The sequence below is a fragment of the Anopheles maculipalpis genome, chromosome 3RL (assembly GCF_943734695.1).
Source record: "Anopheles maculipalpis chromosome 3RL, idAnoMacuDA_375_x, whole genome shotgun sequence".
NCBI classification, from domain to species: domain Eukaryota; kingdom Metazoa; phylum Arthropoda; class Insecta; order Diptera; family Culicidae; genus Anopheles; species Anopheles maculipalpis.
Window position 1 is genome coordinate 45,535,930 of NC_064872.1, and position 13,936 is coordinate 45,549,865.

The 13,936-nt window shown below is 41.3% G+C and overlaps 1 protein-coding gene across 1 annotated transcript; it reads left to right on the top strand.

The window, feature by feature from the left end:
* Positions 1-102: 102 nt before the first annotated feature.
* Positions 103-6,087, top strand: LOC126563842 (uncharacterized). The gene is made up of 12 exons (XM_050220618.1): positions 103-262; positions 382-1,443; positions 1,510-1,647; positions 1,767-2,246; positions 2,315-2,429; positions 2,518-2,783; positions 2,847-3,077; positions 3,532-3,573; positions 4,070-4,265; positions 4,332-5,180; positions 5,254-5,429; positions 5,502-6,087. Exons 1-12 carry the CDS (start codon positions 124-126, stop codon positions 6,047-6,049), a joined length of 4,242 nt encoding a protein of 1,413 aa, XP_050076575.1. The 5' UTR covers positions 103-123; the 3' UTR covers positions 6,050-6,087.
* Positions 6,088-13,936: the final 7,849 nt, after the last annotated feature.

Genomic DNA, 13,936 nt, shown 5'->3' on the forward strand with positions numbered 1-13,936 from the left:
CAACGAATGAATCATGTACAGTGTGAGGTTGTATGCATAATATGCTTGCTAGTGGTCTCATAAACCGTAAATGGTGAATGATTCATATTCGGCCAGAAATTTGGTTCCCTTGCGAGTCTATGCATGAACAACATCAACAACAAGTGTGCGAGCCGAGATCAGAAGACAAAAATGGATCCGACGCAGATCACGGCGCTGGCAAAGCTTTTGAAGGAAAGCGGTGATAAAGTGTTAAACTCCCAGTTCAAACTATCCCTATCAGGTAGGGTTGTTCGCATGCAATTGATAAGAAGATCGACTGATTATGCTATCAGCGTGTAGACGATCGCATGAGAGCTTTTTTCTTTTGCTTACTCTTAATACTTTATGCTTTCTCCGTAGGATCGCTACTCCGCGCGTTGAACGATTCATTCAGTTTAATCGTAGACAAAAATGAGATGCTTCCACCCCAGAGCTTTCAAGTGGTGAAACCGAACAACGCCAAATCGGACGTGTTTCGAGATTTGCAGTTCGTTTACGATTTCGTCCAGAAAACCGTCATTTTGAGCCTGAATCAGTTCGTCAACGATGATCCGTACGAATTTGCGGTGGATATTAGCAAGTTTCGTAACTTACGCACGCTTGAAGTGCAAAAGATTCCGATCAATCAAATCGTCGGACTGCAATATCTCCGCACCCAGCTGCAGGATCTGACTTGCATGAGAAGCATTTCCGAAGTGGCAGATGTACTGGTCAGCTGTGGAGGAGACAAATCCATTGACAAGCGGCAATGGAGTTCGCTTAGAAGCATAAACTTGGCGTACAATATGCTGGACTACGTGGACAGTTCGCTGGAATTCGCTTCGTGGCTTGAGACGATAAATTTAAGCCACAACCAGCTGGTAAATGTGTTTGCTTTACGAAGTCTTCCCAATTTGCGCGTGGTGAATCTTAGCTACAACCGTCTCAATCAAATCCCCGCCTTTCACGTCGATGCGATGAGAAAGATTAAAGTTCTCCTGCTATCGAACAACTTTCTCGAAGATCTGGATGGTTTGGCTTGTTTGTCGTGCAGTTTAAATGAGCTAGATTTGTCCGGGAATTTCATCGTTGATCACAGCATCTTGCTACCGTTGAGTACACTGGTTGTTCTACGTAGTGTTAATCTGCTGGATAATCCGCTTGCATGCCATCCGAAGCACCGTCAGGCTACAGCACGGTATCTCAACAAAGCAACGTCCGAAGTGAAGTTTACGCTTGATAACGAACCGTTGTCACGGTACGAAAAAACCCTAACTGGTAATTACGACAGTTACAAAGCTATACTGGTACCGAACGCAGTAACAGGTTCGAATTTAAACCTAAGTGGACGAAACACACCGGCTTCTAACGCCACCACAATAGCTACTGATGGAGATTATGATCTGCCCGGGGGTAGTTATAAGGGGGCCAATGATGAAAGAGGTAAGTGTTGTTGTCGACTATGTAAATATGAATGAAAATTAGTGTTTTGTTTTTCTTTTTAACTAGATCAAATGAATCAATCTGTAATCAGCCAAAAGAAACTGCGAGTACGGCGAGCTGTTATATCGGAAAGCGATAATGAGGATTCCAACACAAGAAAATATTCTGCGGACGCTGGCAAAGTGATCGATTCTATGATAACAGGTCAGTTTCTTGTTGGAATAGTCAAATGACTCTATCGTACAGTAAGAGTGGGAAGTAAAGCATTTTTTCATGTTTTCTCAATTACTTATTCATTCTTACCTTTTATTTATTGTTTCTAGAAAGCAATCGTGAACATTTGGAGACGAAAAAAACTCTGGAAGAGCTTCGGAATCAATATGGTAGTGAATGGTTGCAGAGTCAGGCTGGGCACATGGTTAAGAACGTGATTGGCTTTGAGCCTGGAATGGACAAGGAGTATGAAAGTGTCGCGCATTATCAGCGAACGAATAGTCAAATCAGTCCACAGATAACAGCGGCGGGACAAACGGATCGGAAAGATCAACATGTCGAACAAGAGCGTACCAGTACGCCGATTGGTGACGAACGTGGTTTGTTTCATATACAGACCTTAAAAGAATCGCCAGTTGAAAAGGATTCTTTGTCGGATACCAGAAATACGAGCTCTGACTACAAAAGTGTTCCCAGCAACACTGCTGACACGAAGTACGAGTCCCTCGACCAGGACACCGTTGGCACGAGCATGAAGGGGTCGTTGAATTTAACGGATATCTATAAAAATCAAGAGGACGTTGATGAAGGTAAGATCAATTGTAATTGGTGTTATCCACCACCGGAACCTAGTATGATGTAATGCTGTTTGTTCCAGAATCTGAGATCGAAGATAACGAAGTACTGTATCACGTGTCAGCACGCGGTAATGGGTCGGAGATGTCGATCGTGGTTTCTGACAAGAGTATCAAGGAGAAGGATGTTGTGGGAAAGTAGGTGTTACGAAGCAAGAACGATTCGTGTGATTTCGGAATTGATGTAGCAGGGGTTTAACATTATCATTTTCACATTCTTACGTAGAACAAAAACGCGCTGGGGTATCAAAACGTTGGAAGCTTGCGAAAGATCCACTGCCTCGCAGATAACGCTAACGTTTGACACTATGAAACGTGACAAAAGGGAACGCGTGTACGAGATGGATGCACATGATTGTCAATTGCTTGAGAATCGACTTCGCAATATGCTATCACAGCGTCCGCTGTCTGAAATGAACCAGCGTCTATACAAATGTGTTGTTTGTAATGCCAAATTTTCACGTGAAGTGAACGCCAAACGTCTGTTTTATGGTATGTAATTGTTTGTAATACAATACAGCACAGTAGTTTTATGTAATATGTGGACATTTGTAGATCTGCAGTGCCCAGAATGTTTCGGTGGTTATTGCATTGAAATAAAGGAGCAACAGCTTGAGAAGGATACAGCACCTTCCGTAGCTTCAGACGTTGGTGAGAGCAGCAAAACATCAGTCCAACATACGTTAGGATCCAATAATGATGTATCAAGCGCTGTACCCGGACCATCTGGTACGCACATACTCGATCCTGCTATGATACATAACAGTTCTTCGAAAAACAGCCTAGGTACGTATGAATGTTGAAGTTTATGTTTAAAGTTAGAAGCTCTACTGCTTTTCATGTCTTTTATTTGCTTTACTGAACTCACTCGAGTTTTATTTTATTTCGTAGAATTTTGTAGACCTTGATTTGATTTGAATTCACTCTCCTAACAACTAACGGTAATAGACATATTTGTTTGTTTTCTATTTTCATTCTATAATTAATCACATACTCTATTGCGCGTTTGTTATCGAACGAATACTAACGATAATTCGTTTAACGCAAAATAAGATGTCTAATGTTCTGTTTATTTTGTTTTTATTTTTTAATTGCACGACTTGACGAACAACTTTCAACACTAAAACAAATGGCATTTGGTTGAAATTAACAACTGTAACAACGTTTTATGTGCGCTGTTTAATTATACTGACCGAAATTTTGAATGCGGTGTTTTGTGCTTGTGTGTTTGCAAATCTAGTGCATCCGGAAGTATGGAAATCACCGGTGAAAAATGAGCAGAGTAAGCACACAATAAATAAATGACATCATTTCATATTTGTACGATTTTTTTAAAGATTTCGCCACACTATCCTGCTGTATTGTCGTATGAAACGTTTTTAAGCATGTTTAGTTCATCTAATTTCGCTAAATTTGTCCATCATCTTGAAAAAAAAAAAGGAATTTTACAAAAGCACAACAATAAATTACTCAAACTTAACCAATTACTACACCCGCGATACACACACACACACACACACACACATACACACAAGTATTAACGTTTTAACGACCTGGTTCTTGTGGAATGTATAGTAGAAGAAGAATGTATTATTGCTTAGCGTCAAAAGTTGGTATTCTAATTAATAGTTCCAATTTGTTTGTAGACTTACATTGAATTGATTGTAGTGTATAGTAATGCATTTTTTTAAAAAGTTATCAAACTGCTTTTTTCGAGTATTGAATCAACTTTAAACAACATAACATAATTGCAATTATTATGTTTCCAATTTGCTCAGAATCCAGTGAATCGTTCAATGATTCTTCATCTGTTTCGCGAATATCCCATCCGGGAAGCTCCTGCGACTCGAACCAAAGCGTAGCAGGAAGTACCAATTCAGAACGAGATCGAGATGCGGATTTGCTGGGCAATGAAAGTGATATAGAAGTCCTGAGTAATCCTAGCCAAAGCAGCATTGAGGTGCTTGATCGAGGGTAAGTCTTAGTTACAGGCGGCTTACAAAAGAACAAACGAATTGAACTTATCGATTCCATTCTCAGGTACCATCCCAGCAGGAAGGCTTCCGAAGAACGGCGTATTTCTGGTCTGGAAACGATAAACGATAGTAGTTTGGATTCAATGAGACAGAATGCAATGTTGAGCGATAGCAAGGATCAGGAGGACGTGAGTGTTAGTATACATGCTAAGCTGGATACAAGTTTGGATGAAACATTGAAACAAACGTTCGGTGGTACCGTTCTGGAAAGCGTCAAGGACGATGGAACGATGGCGAAAAGTGCTAACGCCGCAAAGCTACAGACATCTCATGCAAACAAAAAAGCGTTCCTTACGAATGTAAATTTGACCGAAAGTTCCAGTTCCGGGTCCGTTACCGATAGTGTGTGCACGGCATACGAATCAAGCCAAGGAATATCAACAGACGGATCGGCGTTAAAGCACGGCGCAAAGGAAACTGCGCTGGAAGAACAAGCTCAACCGGAAGATCCGTCTAAGGATGATCGTAAAGAAGCAAATGAAAATGTACCTGCAAATAGCAGTGGTACATCGAGGACCGATAGTTCCGTGCTTACTAGCGTGCTAGGGGGCTTGTTCCAGTCCACCAATATGCTCATGGCAAAGAACCCGAAAGGGAAGTCCGAGGACAGTTTGCTGAAAAAGTTCTACGAACCGATACGGTACAGCTACACCGATTTCGCTAACGTCGATCATCGGTTAAAGCTGTACCTGTATCAGAATTTGTTTGACGATGTTCACGAATCATTGAAATGGCTGGTATCGTGTGTGATTTTCGACGATAATCGTGTCGAAGAGTGGCCGTCCGGTTTCGACGGATTGTTCATCATGTCAACGACCAAGTTCTACATTATGAAGAAAGTTGCCGCTGAAAAGTAAATGCCTGTTGCTGCAACACATTCCACATATGTTTAATGTTATGTTTGGTTACTTTTGCTCCTTCCGCAGCGATGATCCTTCGACCTGGCTGAAGAAACACCATTCCGGGAAGGTTGATCGTGTTGGCATAGCTCAATCACTGCCATGGAAGATTGGAGTAAAGTTCATTATAAGTGCGATAGGCGGAGTTCACATTATACTGCAGGATATTCTTCGAACGGATAAGCTGATGTTGTTTTTCAACGGTAAGTCGATGGCTGTGCAGATTTTTATTCAATTTCACATCAAAACGATGTTTTTTTTTTTGTATTTCCTAGAAAACCCCCTACCACAGTATTGCACAGTTGATTACCAACCATCGCATCTTTTGAACGGAAAGCTGAAGAAAGTAGCGAACGACGAGCAGGTCAAGATAGTAATGATAATCAATTTTTGTGATGTACTGCTACACGATGAGCTGGAGAGCGTGCAGTTGTCAACGTTGATAGTGACAGAAAATCGGTTGATGCTGACATCAGACATCAGGTGGCTGAATGAGAGCTCCGCCTACCCTGTGGAGCCAAAATTCTCTCAACTCATGACAAATGTTGTCGAGCTGGAGGATTTGAATGAGCTGTCGTGTCGATTGAATTATATGGACGAGCAAGAGGATAAGTATGAAACGTGGCGTCTTGATTTTGCTACGCCGACGGCGAAAGAAAATACCGTGAACACCATTTGTCATCTGTGGGAGAAAATCTTCGGTGTGCCTTTGTTGAACGATGTTACGGCAGCAGGTGACAAAGCAAACATTCACAATGACAAAAACAACGGCAATAATCAGAACAACAAAAACAGTGTCAACAATAGTAGCAATATTCGCTAAGTATGTTTATTATATTTTATTGATTGTATTTGATTTGAACGAGTAGTAATTGATGATATGATGAGAATAAAAAAAAAGTGATATTAGCAATACGGCTTGGATATAGTTTTTTTCACGAAAACTTGTTGTTCTGTATGAATAATTATAATTATTTTGGATTATTTATGTAACTTGTTGCTTCTTTCGGTTTTAATTTACTGAATAATAAAGCGAGCATCATGGAAAGAAATGGATTATTTTTTTTGCTTTTTTTTAAATCATCAAATCCAATAATCAGTAATTCGGAAGTAATTCAGAGCGGAAGGTGATCGAATGGTGGAAGTGCTACTTCGAAGGACACCTGAACGGAGCAGAGAGACAGGAGAGGTTGGTGCAAGTAACAGAACAAGCCAACAGCAGCAGCAACAACATCAGTGACAGCAACAGTGCAGAAGACGAAGTGCCTCCGCCATCTCTGGATGAGGTTGCCAGCGCCATCAAGCAGCTTAAAAGCAACAAAGTAGCTGGTAGTAATGGACAGGCGGCCGAGCTCTTCAAGATGGGGCCGGGGAGGCTTACCGTCGAAATGCACTGATCACGAGAGTCTGGGAACAGGAGGAAATACCGGAGGAGTGGAAACTGGGCGTCATTCACCCAGTATACAAAAAAGGCGACAGACTGGAATGCTCGAACGATCGTGCCATTTCAGTCCTCAATGCCGTCTATAAGACCCTGTCCCAGATCTTGTTCTGCAGACTTGCCCCCCTTGCTACAGATTTCGTCGGCAGCTACCAAGCAGGGTTTGTTGGAGGCAAATCCACCACCGACCAAATCTTCACTCTTCGGCAGATCTTCCAGAATCCAGAGCGCCAGATCCCTACGCACCACCTGTTTATAGATTTCAAGGCGGCCTACGATACCATAAATCGAAATGAGCTATGGAACATAATGCTTCGGCACCACTTTCCTGGAAAGCTGATCCGGCTGTTAAATGGTTAAAGGTCACCATGAATGGGGTGCAGTGCAGAGTGAGAGTATCGAATATGCTGTCGGAATCGTTCGAATCTCACAGGAGTTTGAGGCAAGGGGACGGACTCTCCTGTCTACTGTTCAATATAGCCTTGGAAGGTGTCATACGAAGCGCGGGGCTAGACAACGATATCCGTGGCACGATTCTCTACCGATCTGTTCAATTTCTTGGCTTTGCGGATGACATTGACATCGTTGGCAATACGACAGCGAAGGTGTGTGAGGCGTACACCCGACTTAAACATGAAGCAGCAAGAATTGGATTGATGAACAATGCGACGAAGACGAAATACCTGCTTGCCGGAGGCTCTGATCGTGATAGAGCCCGAATGGGAAGCAGTGTGTTAGTCGACGGCGACAACCTCGAGGTGGTAGAGGAGTTCTGCTATCTTGGGACTGTCGTAACTTCGGAAAATGATGTCAGCAGCGAAATCCGGAGACGCATTATCCAGGAGAATCGTGTCAACTACGGCCTTCACCGTCTGCTGAGATCCAGAAGACTTCGGGACTGCACGAAATGTGAGATATATCGCACACTGATTCGCCCGGTGGTCCTATATGGCCACGAGTCTTGAACCATCCAAGCGGAGGATGCAAACGCTCTTGGTGTGTTTGATCGACGCATTCTCCGGACCATCCTTGGCGGTGTGTTCGAGCATCAAGTGTGGTGAAGAAGGATGAACCACGAGCTTGCTGAGCTATACGGAGAACCGGACATCCTGACGGTAGCAAAGACCGGCTAGGTACGATGGCTGGGGCATGTTATGAGGATGCCGGATTCATGCTCCGCCAAGAAGGTATTCGTCAGCGACCCCCAGTTCGGTACGAGGCGTCGGAGAGCACAGCGAGTTCGTTGGCTGGATCAGGTGAAGGGTGACCTGTCGGAGATTGGGTGCCTACATGAATGGGAAGCTGCAGCCAGGGATCGATTTTCCTGGAGATCTATTGTTGACCGGGCCATGTCACGACGACGTGCTCTTTTAAAGAGCAGGCCTACATGAGTGAGTGAGTGAATCAGTAATTATAATGTATGAGATACTTATTTTCATAAAATAAAACATTTAAATTAGTTAAATGTTTTATGTTGCAAGTTGGTTCGGTTTGCACCGTCAATCTACTTGTACTTCTTCGGCTTGACTGTTTATGTAAAGTTTGTTGTATATTAAAAAATAAAATCAATAATTGCAATCATGTGTTGTCAGATTGGTTCAATATCGTAAAGTACCATGCATCTGCACGGTTAAGGTACAAAGTACCAGGCACCTCCATGAAACTCGACACTATCGCTCTAACTACCAGCAAATCCTTTTATTAAGTTTATTCCAAGCTCCAAACCTAACGAGTTGTAAATGGTGACGAACAAAGGCAAGAAATCTGCACTGCATGGTTGGCAGAACAAGTTTGTCAGAACGAAATGTGAATGATTACCTCTCCGGAAATTGCTTCTCGACTACTAGCTGACCAGAACTGTAGCCGGGGGCACAATTACACGCGTAACTTTGGCGCCAAACTGGTCCACCGATATTGGATGAACACCAAAGCGTGTCACTCTGCATTGCAACTGCCTCGAAAGACTTGTTTCGGCAGCTGTATCACAGGTTCAAATTACCGTTTGAGCTAGTGTGCTACCTAGCTTGATTGGTGATACCATGTTCGATGAGAAATGGGGCTGCAGGAATTCATGATGTGATTTTGAACCCGGAAGTAGGGTGTTCGGAATCCGCATACGGCGGATCACTACAGTAGGATGACATCAAGCTGGGTATGAAATCGATAGTGTTCTCACAATCTTCGTTGTGGAAAATGCTTTTGAAATCACAAATAACTATGTTTTAACGAAAGTACCTCAGTGCAGGAAGTATTTCGGTAAGGTTTCACATGACAACGGAACCATTTAATGTGATTTAATTTAATGGAACTTAAAGGTAAACCAACTCAATATCAAGAATTTACTACATATTTGGATAACCAATAACACATTTTTATTACTAAAACACTTCTCCAAATGTATCAATAACATCGCATTTAATCGGTTATTAAATAGTACACAAAAATGAAGTTAAGGGTGATAATTAGATTTTAAATAGTAATTAAAAGTTGACTGTGCCCGACAGTAGGGGTACAGCACGTTACTCGCATGCATGGCTGCTTGCTGTAAGGCATTAGCACTAAAAGGTGTGCATAAGTGCAGTTCCTGACTAAGTCACCTTTGCTTCCGGTGGTTAACTGCCGAAGGGAAATGAGAAGATGTGTTATTTAGCCACAGTTTCTCGGTACAACCGGAAAGCGGACCCAATGATCCGACAGCAAACGATCATGGCCAGAAAAATCATGGGGAAAGGTTACAAACAGAGGGAGATTTCAGAGATTTAACAGCGCCAGAGTTACATAGAGTCCGTACAACCAGTTCGGTACCTTGAATTTCATTCCATCAGCACTAGTAGAGGACATGTGCTAGCTGCCGGCGATGGTGGTACTGCTGTGTCACATTGGTCTCATCAGCATCGCAGCAAGCGCTCTAGCATAATAAAATAATAAATAGCATCGTCCACAGGCAGGAGGCTTTGGTTTCGGTTCGGACCGTGATGGAAGACACAGGACTCCCTAAAGTGTTGTATACCAGACGACCACATTGTAATGGTGGTTTGTTGGCCAATCGTCACCATTAAAGGTGCAAGGAGGGGAAGGTCTGTGTACTGCTCACCGGAATGAAAAACTGTGAAATGAATGCAAGTGTTGTGTCCGACATATGGAGCATAGTGGCAATTAAATATAACATGAGTTTAGCAAACCCAATAAGCTAAGACAATTCACCGACTGAGATTATCTACCACCTGAGAGATATGAAGTTTGATTAGATATCACGACCCGTTAGCACGTTGCAAACTTCTCATAAAGGTGCTCCTCAGGCGGAAGAAAAAAATTGTAAATGCTAATCCGTATATGCAGTATGTTTTGTTTTTGTTTTTGCTGTAGAATTCCACGTGAAGTACCACGAATAAAACCAAAATAAATAAAGAGGAATAAGCTACTTTTACATGACCATGTACGAGTATTAGATTGTTGATTGTTTTCAAAATCTATAACTAGTTAAGTTCTTTTGTAATACATTTCGATTTCGCATAAAAAAGATATCTGTTACTCACGTTTATTTCTCAAACAGATTTCTTTGCACAGTGCTAAGCTCGTGCCAAATATATTACTAAAATTACAATATTTGGGATATATGAAAAAAAAAATTAGCCACGGTCCGTTGGTCGCGCGTAATGTGTCTTTACACGGCAGGACCGGGATTCAAATCCCATCCGGAATGTTCCCCCGTAGTGAGGACTCATTTTCTAACTACGTCATATCAGCAAGACTAGTAATCCTAGATGACCATCGTGGCCGAGAAAGTCGTTAAGCCAAGAAGAAGAAAAAGAAAAACAATATTTTACAATACATTCAAAATTGTATTGTCCCTTAAGAAATAGAAACAGCTTTATTGATAAACAACACCCTGGCCGTATTGCTCTTTTATTTTACTGTATTTGTGTCATATGAAAACAAGAATGTACAGATTTGTGCAAAGTCAAGTTCAAGAATGTTGTTCTCCATCTAAATCGGGGACCGTGTGGGCTTCAGGGTATTATTGGTAGTGATTGGTCATGACAAGATAATTATTTACTTGTGCAGGTTTTATGTTGCTCTACGCCCCTGCTCTACCTTTGTGAAGTGATTACAATACCAGAGCCCGAGGACACTTGTGTACAGTTTTCGGAACTCCGTTTGCTTTAAGTATCAAATAATAAAAATAAGCGTTTCATTTGATTGGTGAAGCATTCCTTTTTTTCTATTCATTAATTCAATAACAAACAATGCTCAAATCATACCAAAACCGCACACTCAAACTGCTGTTCATCAAATCCAGCTTACTAGATGCACATAACGTAGTAACAGGCGAAGTCTTATGTTGTGTGAAAAAGCAAACGATTATACCGCGTCCACGGCACATAAAAGTTGTTAGCGATATGAACTTTTCATGTTTCTTAAAATACTGTTTTTATTATGGTTGTTTTCACAATCCATCAACCGTTCGCAACGTCCGCGGGTTGTGAGGTAACATGTAACGTGTGTGTGTGTACGTTCTAGAATTAGGCAAAGCAAACAAAAAAATTTGCCTGGCGTCGTAATGTCCTCATTCTCATGAAATACACCAAAGTACAGACGGTATCGTACGGGTTTATGACACAGAAACGTTGTTTACTTTTGAATATAAAAAGCTTATATTGTAATGTAATGTGGTGTAAAGAATGTTAAAGCAAAATGTAACAACTGTGATGCTGCCACACAAAGCAAGCTGACCCACATAGCAAAATAAGCAAAAGAAATGAAAGTAATTTAGTTTATCTCAAGATAATGATGTACGACAACATATTCAATAAATGTGGATGTGACGATTTAATTAAATATCTATAAAGCAAGGAACATGCTTCAAAAGTGTATTAAATGCAAACTTAATTAAAGCTGAACAAACTTTGTTATCTGTTTTATCATGTAGCTTATTTTGACCGTTATATGATTATAAGCATGAATTGAGATGACATTTATGTTCTTAATAATTGTTTGAAACGAAATAACAAAATTGTTCATTTACAGTACTCTTTAAAAGAGAAGGAAGTCAGTACTGACAGTCCAAAACTATCTCTTTGAAGAGCCAAAAAGAATAACAAGAAGAAGAAGAAGAAGAAGAAGTTATTCTAAGGCTAACACGTTTTTACGTTTCTAAAATATTTTTAAAGTTATTTATTTTGAAATATAAAACCCTAAAAGTTTGCTTATGAAAGTTAAATAAATATTAAAATAAATAAATAAATTGGGGGCCGGCCTCGGGTGGTACAGGTGACAGTGGCACCGGTCTTCAAACGGCAGGACCGGGGTTCAAATCCGGACCGTCCCCCGTAGTCAGGACTTAAGAATAAGAAAGAAAAGGAGGAATAAGAAGAAGAAAAAGGAGAGATGTATTAGTCAAACTTATAAAACAAAATGGACGTTGAAATCGAATTGCAAGAATATTTGTTATTTGTTATTTTATTTGTTGAAGTAACGGACCATGTGTGGCCTCCTTGAAGCGTCTTTTTTTATACGTTTTACATTTACAGTTAACATTTACAATTTTTACGTTCAACAAGTAATTGGCCGCACTGTATGTATACAATTAAAGAACGCAGAGCGTGACAGGTCTGGTTCAAAACGATCACACACGGCATTGAATGACGGCACATGACGAGGAACGGGTCAGAGGCACCAAAACGAGTACGACGTTCCCCTATGTCAAGAAGTGATCTAGCACAGAGCGATCTTGCCGAGGCATTAATGTTGATAGCAGAGAGCAGCGCCGGCGAGTCGATGCGATTGTCAAGTAGATTTGCGACAAAAAGACTCTGCGCGTTACAACTCCACTTGGACACCGTGTAAATTTAAGCCGGATGGATTCCAGGCGAGCCAACGAGCGTGCCGATATGGACCACCACACCACGGATGAATATTCCACCAAAGACCGAACTAAGGAGCAGTACAGCATCTTAACGGCAATCGGGTCGGTAAGATCGCGCGCAAGCTTCTTCAGAATGCCAACTAGTTGATAACCCTTAGCGACGACGTGCTCTAGCTGGCCATGGAAGCTCAACTTATCGTCAAGGAGCACTCCTAGATCTCTGACGCAGCTGTTACGGACAAGGGCAATGTCGTTAATGGTATACGTGCAGATTAAGGGATTACGCTTTCTGGCAAACGTAACCACAACGCACTTGTCACAAAATTTGTTTAGTTTCAATTTGTTTTGGTTTGGAAGATGAAATTTGAAAGATCTGTATAATTTCTACAAAGAAGGCTTCCCTATAGAACAGAATTCTGAGGACTTCTGTTTTTCTTTTCTTGGCTTTCCAATTTTTCTACTATTGGCTTGTATTACTTACTTACTAAAATATGCTGCATCTTCTTCTTTTTGGCTTAAGGACCGTAAAGCCATACCGGCCATCTAATGGTTTACTAGACAATGCTGATACCACGTAGTTGGATAATCACTACGGGCGAACGGTTCGTATGGGATTTGAACAACGTCAATCGTCAATAGGGATGTCAACGGGTAATCATGTTAATAAGAATGTCATCATAATATTGCATACACACCGCAATCAATGCATAAACCCGCAAGTGGTTGTTTCCGCTAGGTAATATTTTATTTGTTTATAAATATATGTACATACACATGATCAATGTCAGCTTAATCATACACGATCGGCTGCAGATGCGTTTAAAATATGTAGTAGACTTTTCTGTGTTATTCATAATATGTGTTCAGCGAAATTCTTTCCCAGAACGCATTGCGTGCATACTGTCATAAATCTTACGGTAAATACTGCTAATGTACCGCACTGTATAGCCATGTTTGGAATTCGTTAGGTGTGTAAAGTGAAATGGTAATCTTTAGTTTTAATCTTCCTATTGCCGCCCTCTGCGTCTTGGAAAACAAGCTTCAAACGCGTAACGATTGACAAGTTTGTGCGTGGTTAGTGGTGTAGCCAATGCTTGCAGGCATCCATTATTTATCTTCCTAACCTTCAGCAACGGAAGCTTTAGCACGCACATATCTCCAAGGCAAAAATATGGGAAGAAAAATTAAGTTCACTTTACGTTGCTTTCGGTTCGGTATGGTTTTAAGCGCAATTTTCTTCTGTACTCTGGAGCGTAACACGTTTCCTTGCACAATGTTATGGACAGGTGCGTTCAAACAAAAACTTTTACCGCAAGGAGCCGTAAGGTAATGATCATCCATTAAAGGTGGTTTGTAGAATGCATCGCATGGTGTGGTGTGTATTTGCATGCTATGCGTTATAT

Coding starts and splice junctions, on each gene's coding strand:
- LOC126563842 (XM_050220618.1), top strand. CDS start 124: ATGAACAACATCAACAACAAGTGTGCGAGCCGAGATCAGAAGACAAAA. Junction 263..381: donor GTTCAAACTATCCCTATCAG/GTAGGGTTGTTC, acceptor CTTTCTCCGTAG/GATCGCTACTCCGCGCGTTG. Junction 3,574..4,069: donor ACCGGTGAAAAATGAGCAGA/GTAAGCACACAA, acceptor CAATTTGCTCAG/AATCCAGTGAATCGTTCAAT.